The 9,330-nt window shown below is 52.0% G+C and overlaps 1 protein-coding gene across 1 annotated transcript in view; it reads left to right on the top strand.

Annotated features, from left to right (window-relative positions):
- Positions 1-9,330, top strand: part of SMC1A (structural maintenance of chromosomes 1A) — a 34,273-nt gene that overhangs the window by 17,703 nt on the left and 7,240 nt on the right. Inside the window, exons 13-21 of the mRNA XM_031065570.1 lie at positions 90-271; positions 1,302-1,439; positions 2,113-2,229; positions 3,750-3,856; positions 4,695-4,836; positions 6,635-6,780; positions 7,583-7,736; positions 8,639-8,749; positions 9,189-9,307. Of these exons, the coding sequence (XP_030921430.1) occupies positions 90-271; positions 1,302-1,439; positions 2,113-2,229; positions 3,750-3,856; positions 4,695-4,836; positions 6,635-6,780; positions 7,583-7,736; positions 8,639-8,749; positions 9,189-9,307 (1,216 nt within the window). The remainder of the gene's footprint in view (positions 1-89; positions 272-1,301; positions 1,440-2,112; positions 2,230-3,749; positions 3,857-4,694; positions 4,837-6,634; positions 6,781-7,582; positions 7,737-8,638; positions 8,750-9,188; positions 9,308-9,330) is intronic.

The raw sequence follows: 9,330 nt of genomic DNA, 5'->3' as shown, positions 1-9,330 counted from the left end.
GATGTCCCCAATGTCCCCAGTGATGTCCCCAATGTCCCACAGACGGTGGCCCTGGACGGGATGCTGTTCCAGCAGTCCATGGTGTCCCATGGATGTCCCCAATGTCCCTGTTGATGTCCCACAGACGGTGGCCCTGGACGGGACGCTGTTCCAGAAGTCGGGGGTGATCTCGGGCGGTGCCAGTGACCTCAAGGCCAAAGCGCGGCGCTGGGATGAGAAGGCCGTGGACAAACTCAAGGAGAAGAAGGAGCGGCTGACCGAGGAGCTCAAGGTGGGACCCCAAAACTGAGCCTAAAACTGAGCCCAAAACTGAGCCCAAAAACCCAAAACTGACCCCAAAACTGAGCCCAAAACTGAGCCTAAAACTGAGCCCAAAAACCCAAAACTGAGCCTAAAACTGAGCCCAAAAACCCAAAACTGAGCCTAAAACTGATCCTAAAACTCAAACCTGAGCCTAAAAACCCCAAAGTGACCCCAAACAAGCTCAAGGAGAAGGAGAGGTTGACTGAGGAGCTCAAGGTGGAACCCCAAAACTGAGCCCAAAACTGAGCCTAAAACCTCAAACCCGAGCCTAAAACTGATCCTAAAACCCAGAACTGACCCTAAAAACCCAAACCTGAGCCTAAAAACCCCAGGCAAACCCCAAAAACCCCAAATGGATCCCAGACAAGCTCAAGGAGAAGAAGGAGCGGCTGACCGAGGAGATTAAGGTGGGACCCCAAAGACCCTAAAAACACTGAGCCTAACACCCAAACCTGAGCCTAAAACCCAAATCTGAGCCTAAAAACCCCAAACTGACCCCAGACAAACTCAAGGAGAAGAAGGAGCAGCTGACCGAGGAGCTCAAGGTGGGACCCCAAAACTGAGCCCAGAAACCAAAAACTGACCCTAAACTGAGCCTAAAACTCAAACCTGAGCCTAAAAACTCAAAACTGAGCCTAAAAACCCCAAACTGACCCCAGACAAGCTCAAGGAGAAGGAGAGGCTGATCAAGGAGCTCAAGGTGGGACCCCAAAAATTTTTTCCCCATTTTTCCCCATTTTCCCCCCATTTCTCCCCCAAATTCCCATTTTTCTCCCATTTTTCCCAAATTCCCGCGTTTTCTCCCCAATCCAGGAGCAGATGAAGACCAACCACAAGGACATGGAGCTGCATCCCCAAATTCCCATTTTCCCCCCATTTTTCCCCCCCATTTTTTCCCCATTTTCCCCCATTTTTTCCCCATTTCTCCCCCAAATTCCCATTTTTCTCCCATTTTTTTCCCGTTTTTCCCAAATTCCCGCGTTTTCTCCCCAATCCAGGAGCAGATGAAGGCCAAGCGCAAGGAGGCCGAGCTGCGCCAGGTGCAGTCCCAGGCCCACGGGCTCCAAATGCGCCTCAAATATTCCCAAAGTGACCTGGAGCAGACCAAGACCCGGCACCTGGCCCTGAACCTGCAGGTGGGACACGGATTTGGGGCGAAAAAAGGGGATTTTGGGAAAAAATGGGAATTTTGGGGGAAAAAAATCCAAAATTTGGGAAAAAAATCGGAATTTTTTTGGACAAAAATGTGAATTTTGGGGGGAAAAAAAGTGATTTTTGGAGAAAAAAAAAATCTGAAAAATTTGGGAAAAAAATCGGAATTTTTTTGGACAAAAATGTGAATTTTGGGGGGAAAAATGTGATTTTTGGAGAAAAAAAAATCTGAATTTTGAGGGGAAAAAAGTGAATTTTGGGGACAAAAAATGTGAATTTTTGGGAAAAAAGTGAATTTTGGGGAAAAAAGAGAATTTATGGGGAAAAAAAAGTTAATTTTTGGGAAATAAATCTGAATCTTGGGGGGAAATTCCCCCATCAAGTATTCCCAAAGTGACCTGGCGCTCAAGCTGTAGGTGAAGCTCAGATTTGGGGTAAAAAAAAGGGATTTTGGTTGAAAAATCTGGATTTTGGTGGAAAAAATAATCGGAATTTTGGGGTTTGGGGAGGCGATTTTGGGATTCAGAACTGGATTTTGATCCCATTTTTCCCCAATTTTCCCCCATTTTTTAATCATTTTTCTTCCAATTTTCCCATTTTTTACCCATTTTTCTCGCAATTTTCCCATTTTTTCCCATTTTTCCCCCGTTTTTCCAGGAGAAGTCCAAGCTGGAGAGCGAATTGGCCAATTTTGGGCCGCGCATCAACGACATCAAACGAATCATCCAGGGCCGGGAGCGGGAGATGAAGGACCTCAAGGAGAAAATGAACCAGGTTTGGGGCAAATTTGGGATATTTTGGGCAAATTCTGGGGTTGGGGGAAAATTGCAGAATTTTGGGGAAAAAAAATCCCCCCAGTTTGGGGAAAAAAATCCCATTTTTTTGGGGAAAAAAATCCCTGTTTTGGGGGCAAAAAAATCCCAATTTTGAGGAAAGTTCTGCCAGTTTTGGGGAAAAATTCACCCGATTTGGGGAAAATTCTGGCAAATTTGGGGAATAAAAATCCCAATTTTTGGGAAAAAACTCCTGGTTTGGGGGAAAAAAAATCCTTGGTTTAGAGGGAGAAATTTCCCCAAATTTGGAAAGAAATCCCTCGCAGTTTTGGGGTAAAATTCTGCCAAATTTGGGGGAAAATTGCCCCAGTTTTGGGAAAAAAAAATCCAAATTTTCAGGAAAAAATATCCCTGGTTTGGGGGGAAAATTCTCCCAAATTTGGGTAAATTTCCCCCAGTTCTGGGGAGAAATTCTTCCAATTTTGGGAAAAAATCCCTGATTTTTGGGACAAATTCCGTGGTTTTAGGGGAAAATTCCACTGATTTAGGGGAAAAAAATCATTCTAGTTTTGGGGAAAATTCCCACAGTTTTGGGGAAAAAATCCCTGATTTTGAGGAGAAATTCCCCAAATTTGGGGAAAAGTCCTGGTTTTAGGAAAAAATCTCCCAGTTATGTGAAAAAATCACAGGTTTGGGGCAGAAATTCATCCAAATTTGGGGAGAAATTTTCCCATTTTTGGAAAAGAATCACAGTTTTGGGGTGAAATTCTTCCAGTTTCGGGGGAAAATTCCGTAATTTTGGGAAAAAAAAATCCCTGGTTTGGGAAGAAATTCCTCCGATTTTGGGAAAAATCCCTGATTTTGGGGAAAAATTCTGGGTTTGGGAAGAATTCCACAGGTTTGGGGTGAAATTCCCCCAAATTTGGGAAAAATGCCCCCAAATTTGGGGAAAAATCCTGGATTTGGGCAGAAATTCTGGCAATTTGGGGGAGAAATTCCCTCAGTTTTGGGAAAATTTGGGGAGATCTGGGGGATTTTGGGGGGATTTGGAGAATTTTGGGGTCCCCCAGATTTGGGGATTTTTGAGGAGGGATTTTGGGGTGGATTTGGGGGAGATTTGAGGTATTTTGGGGGGGTTTTAGGGGTGGTCGGGGGATTCGGGGGTCCCCCAGATTTGGGGATTTTAGGACTATTTGTGAAGAGATTTTTGGGGGATTTTTGAGGAGGATTTTGGGAGGGATTTGGAAGATTTTGGGGGAGATTTTTGGGGTGGAATTTGGGGTTTTGGGGGAGGATTTTGGGGGATTTTTGGGATTGTCCAGATTTGAAGGATTCTGGGGGGAAATTGGGGGATTTGGGTGGATTTTTAGGAGGATTTGGGCAATTTTGGGGTCCCCCAGATTTAGGGGGTTTGGGGGAGGATTTTGGGAGGGGTTTGGAGGATTTGGGGGGAGATTTTTGGGTGGAATTTGGGTTTTTTTGGGGGAGGATTTTGGGGTTCCTGACCCTTTCCCCCTCCAGGTGGAGGACGAGGTGTTTGAGGAGTTCTGCCGCGAGATCGGGGTCAGGAACATTCGGGAGTTCGAGGAGGAGAAGGTCAAGAGGCAGAACGAGATCGCCAAGAAAAGGTCAGGGCACCCCAAAAACCCCTCAGAGACCCCCAAAACCCCTCAGAGACCCCAAAAAACTTCTCAGAGACCTCAAAAACCCCTCAGGGACCCCAAAAACCTTCTCAGAGACCCCAAAAACCCCTCAAAGACCCCAAAAAACCCTCAAGGACCTCAAAAGACCTCTGAGGAATCCCAAAAAATCCCTCAAGAGCCCCAAAAAACCCTCAGGGCACCCCAAAAAAATCCTCTGAGGGACCCCAAAAAACATCTCAAGAATGTAAAAAATCTCTTGGGGACCCCAAGAAACCTCTCAGGAACCCCAAAAATCTCTTGGAGACCCCAAAAAAACCCTGAGGAACCCCAAAAAGCCTCTCAAGAACCTCAAAAATCTCTTGGGGACCCCAAAAAACTCTTCAGGAACCCCAAAAAACTTCTTAAGAATCCAAGAAAACATCTCAAGAACTTCAAAAATCCCTCAGAAACCCCAAAAATCCTCTCAGGAACCTCAAAAAGCATCTCAAGAACCCAAAAACCCCTGAGGAACCCCAAAAACCATCTCAAGGACCTCCAAAATCCCTCAGAGACCCCACAAAACCTCTCAGAGATGCCAAAAAACCTCTGAGGAACCCCAACAAACATCTCAAGAACATCCAAGAACTTCTCAGGAACCCCAAAAAACCTCTCAGAGGCCCCCAAGAAAACATCAAGAACCCCAGAAAACGTCTTCAAGGACCTCCAAAACCCCTTAGAGACCCCAAAAAAACACTCAGTGACCCCAGAAACACTGCAGAGATCCCAAAAAAACCTCTCAAGAACCTCCAAGAACCTGTGAGGAACCCCTGTGGTGTCCCCCCAGGCTGGAGTTCGAGAACCAGAAGACGCGCCTGGGCATCCAGCTGGACTTCGAGCGCAACCAGCTGCGGGAGGACCAGGAGAAGGTGCTGATGTGGGAGCAGGGCGTGCGCAAGGACGAGGCCGAGATCGAGAAGCTCAAGAAGGTTTGGGGTTTTTTGGTTCCTTTGGGTTCTTTTGGGGCTTTTTGAGGTTTTTTGGGGTCTCAGGAGGTCCATGATGAGGAGGACCTGAGGTGAGACCAGGGAGAGCAGAAGGACCAGAGGTGGAGAAGCTCAAGAAGGTTTTGGGTTCCTTTGGGTTTTTTGGGACTTTTTGAGGTTTTTTTCTGGGGTTTTTGAGGTGTTTTGGGGTCTTGGGAGGTCCATGGTGGAGAAGACTTGAGGTGGGTCCAAAGGACAGGAGAGATAGAGAAGCTCAAGAAGGTTTGGGGTCTTTGGGTTCTTGTGGGTTCTTTTGGGATTTTTTGGGGGGGGTTTGAGGTGTTTTGGGGTCTCGGGAGGTTGAGGGTGGAGAAGACCTGAGGTGGGACCAGGGAGAGCACAAGGATGAGGCCAAGACCAAGAATGTCAGGAAGGTTTTGGGGTTTTTTGGGGTTTTTTTTGGACATTTTCCCCAGGAGGAGCAGCAGCACATGAAGACCATTGATAACTTCGGGGTTATTTTGTCCATTTTTGTCCATTTTTGGGTGATTTTGACCATTTTTGTTGGTTTCTCAGGAGGAGCAGCTTCACATGAAGATCATCAATAATTTTGGGTTATTTTGGGTTCTTTTGTCCATTTTTGGGTTATTTCCAGGGCTTCTTCAAGTGAAGCTGGGAGAGAGAGAACAGCCACAGGGTTCATGTTCTCAAAAAGGCCAGAGAAAACCAGGCTATCCAGTGTTTTGCCCATGGAACCATGAAGGTCTTCTGATCTCCTGATGCCTTCTGCTACTGCAGGCAGGGAAGGAAACGTTCCCTAAGTCCTGCAACTGGAAACTGAAACCAGAAAGGCTTGAGAGGGAAATTCCCACAAGTGCCTGCGCACACAGCCAGGGACTGTCCTGGGGGGAGGCAGCTACAGCACTGGATGATCCAGCCTCTCCAGCCTGTCCCTGCATCCTGGGCATGGGATAAACCTCAGTACTCCCCTCAACTTCCCTTTCTCCATCACCTCTCAGCTCACAGTCCCAGAGCAGGGACAATTTGGGGCTCCTGTAGTTGCTCTGCAGTGCCAAACTTGGGGTTGGGATGTCCTCAGGGGTAGAGGAGACATCCAGCACCCCATTCCTGGGATCTTCACCTGCTCCTGTCCATCCACCAATCACTCTGCTCCACGGTTTCACAGCACAGTGAGGTAGCCACACTCAGGATACACCCCCTGCAGATTTTCACCTCTCCATGTATGGCCCAAGAACCATCTCTTGGGACACAGGATGGTCCTGGGCTGGGCTGCCCTTGACTGGGATGCTGTTCCTTGGGTGTTCATGACCCTCTTGACTACAGACGGCTTTCCTGCCCAGAAAACACAAGACTAGAGAGAAATCACCTGAAGACCATCGACAATTTTGGGTTCTTTTGCCCATTTTTACCCGTTTCTGGCCGTTTTTTCCCCAGGAGGAGCAGTGTCACATGAAGACCATTGATAATTTTGGGTTCGTTTGACCATTTTTGGGTTCTTTTGTCCATTTTTGGGTGGTTTTGCAGGAGGAACAGCGTCACATGAAGACCATCGATAATTTTGGGTTCTTTTGCCCATTTTTCCCATTTCTGGCCGTTTTTTCCCCAGGAGGAGCAGTGTCACATGAAGACCATTGACAATTTTGGGTTCTTTTGTCCATTTTTGGGTTCTTTTGACCATTTTTGGGTGGTTTCTCCAGGAGGATCAGCGTCACATGAAGACCATTGATAATTTTGGGTTCTTTTGCCCATTTTTGCCCGTTTCTGGCCGTTTTTTCCCCAGGAGGAGCAGCGGCACATGAAGATCATCGACGAGACGATGGCGCAGCTGCAGGACCTCAAGAACCAACACCTGGCCAAGAAGTCGGAGGTGAACGACAAAAACCACGAGATGGACGAGATCCGCAAGAAGCTGGGCGGGGCCAACAAGTGAGGGCGGGGCCAAAAGGGGTGGGGCCAATGAGGGGGTGTGACTTACAAATGGGGGTGTGGCCAACAGGGGTGATGGACCAATGGATGGGGTGGAGCCAACAAAAGGGGTGGGGCCAATGAGGGTGGTGTCAAAGGCAGGGCCAGAGTGAGGGTGCGGTTAAGGGGTGGGGCTATCAGGTGGGGCGGGGCTAAAGGGGTGGGGCTAGAAAGAGGAGTAAGGGCCATGTGGGTGTGTCCATGGTGGGCGTGTCCATGGTGGGCGTGTCCCCTGCCATGTCCCTGTGCCCCCTGCCATGTCCCCATGTGTCTGTCTCCCACACCATGTCTCCATTCCATGTCCCCATGTCCCTGTCCCCACACCATGTCCCCATTCCCAGTCCATGTCCCTGTACTATGTCCCCGTGTCCCTGTCCCCTGCCATGTCCCCGTGTCCCTGTCCCCCATGCCATGTCCCTGTCTCCTGCCATGTCCCCACACCGTGTCCCCACCATGTCCCCGCTGTGTCCCATGTCCGTGTCCCCACACCCTGTCCCCACCATGTCCCTGTGTCCATGTCTCCATTCCCTGTCCCTGTGTCCCTGTCCCCATGTCCCTGTCCCCACACCATGTCCCCTGCCGTGTCCCCATGTCCCTGTCCCCACCATGTCCCTGTGTCCTGGTCCCTGCACCATGTCCCCATTCCCTGTCCATGTCCCTGTTCCCACCATGTCCCCGTGTCCCTGTCCCCATCCCCTGTCCCCACACCGTGTTCCTGTGTCCCCACCATGTCCCCTGCTATGTCCCGTGTCCCTGTCCCCAGGGAGATGACCCACCTGCAGAAGGAGGTGACGGCCATCGAGACCAAGCTGGAGCAGAAGCGCAGCGACCGCCACAACCTCCTGCAGGCCTGCAAGATGCAGGACATCCGGCTGCCGCTGGCCAGGGGCTCCATGGACGACATCAGCCAGGAGGAGGTGACACCTGGGACACCCCTGGGACACCCTGGGTCACCTTGGGTCACCCCTGGTCACCCCTCCTGTGACACCCTGAGCCACCCCAGTGTCACCCTGAGTCACCCCCTGTCCCCTGGCTACCACTGGCCAGGGGCTCCATGGACGACATCAGCCAGGAGGAGGTGACACCTGGGACACCTTGGGTCACCCCTGTGACACCCTTGTCCTCCTGGGTCACCCTGAGCCACCCCTGCCCTCCTGGGTCATCCCTGTCCTGCCGCTGGCCAGGGGCTCCATGGACGACATCAGCCAGGAGGAGGTGACACCTGGGACACCCCTGGGACACCCTGAGCCACCCCTGTGACACCCTGGGTCACCTTCTGTCCCCCTGAGCCACCTCTGTGTCACCCCCGTCCTCCTGTGACACCCTGAGCCACCCCAGTGTCACCCTGAGTCACCCCCTGTCCCCTGGCTACCGCTGGCCAGGGGCTCCATGGACGACATCAGCCAGGAGGAGGTGACACCTGGGACACCCTGAGCCACCCCTGTGACACCCCTGTCCTCCTGGGTCACTCTGACTGTCCCCATTGTCCCATGTGTCCCGTCAGGGTGGTGGCACTGGTGAGGTCCCTGTGTCACTCTGATTGTCCCCTCAGGGTGGTGGCACTGGTGAGGTCCCTGTGTCACTCTGATTGTCCCCTCAGGGTGGTGGCACGGGTGAGGTCCCTGTGTCACTCTGACTGTCCCCATTGTCCCCTCAGGGTGGTGGCACTGGTGAGGTCTCTGTGTCACTCTGACTGTCCCCATTGTCCCCTCAGGGTGGTGGCACGGGTGAGGACCCTGTGTCACTCTGATTGTCCCCTCAGGGTGGTGGCACGGGTGAGGTCCCTGTGTCACTCTGACTGTCCCCATTGTCCCCTCAGGGTGGTGGCACCGGTGAGGACCCCGGTGGCAGCTCCCAGCGCAGCTCCAGCCTCTACGCCCGCGAGGCTCTGATTGAGATCGACTACAGCGACCTGCCCGAGGAGCTCAAGGTGAGACCCGGGCACACCTGGCACACCTGGGCACGCTCTGGGTACACCTGGACATGGCCTGGGCACACCTGGGCATGCCTGGGTACACATGGGCATGCTCTGGACACACCTGGACATGCCTGGGCATACCCAGCACACCTGGGCACACGCAGCTCACCCTGGGTACATCCTGGGCACGCCTGGGCACATCCAGCACACCTGGGCATGGCCTGGGCACACCTGGGCATACCTGGGCATCCCTGTGCACCTGGGCATGCCCCAGCACACCTGGGCACACCTGGGCAGACCTTGGCACGCCTGGGCAAGCCCCAGGATACCTGGACACACCTGGACATGTCCTGTGTCTCCTGCTGTCCCCTGCTGTCCACATGTCCCATGTCCCCTCATGCCCCTGATGTCCCCATGTCCCCAGATGTCCCCGTGTCCCTGCTGTCCCCAGGACGCCCAGGCGGAGGAGGAGATCCGGCAGGAGATGGCAGCGCTGCAGCAGCGGCTGTGTCCCCGATGTCCCCTGCTGTCCCTCATGCCCCTGATGTCCCTCATGTCCCTGATGTCCCCGTGTGTCCCCAGGATGCGCAGGC

This window comes from Geospiza fortis, unplaced genomic scaffold, assembly GCF_000277835.1.
Source record: "Geospiza fortis unplaced genomic scaffold, GeoFor_1.0 scaffold1580, whole genome shotgun sequence".
NCBI classification, from domain to species: domain Eukaryota; kingdom Metazoa; phylum Chordata; class Aves; order Passeriformes; family Thraupidae; genus Geospiza; species Geospiza fortis.
This window is presented reverse-complemented; position numbering and strand designations above follow the sequence as displayed.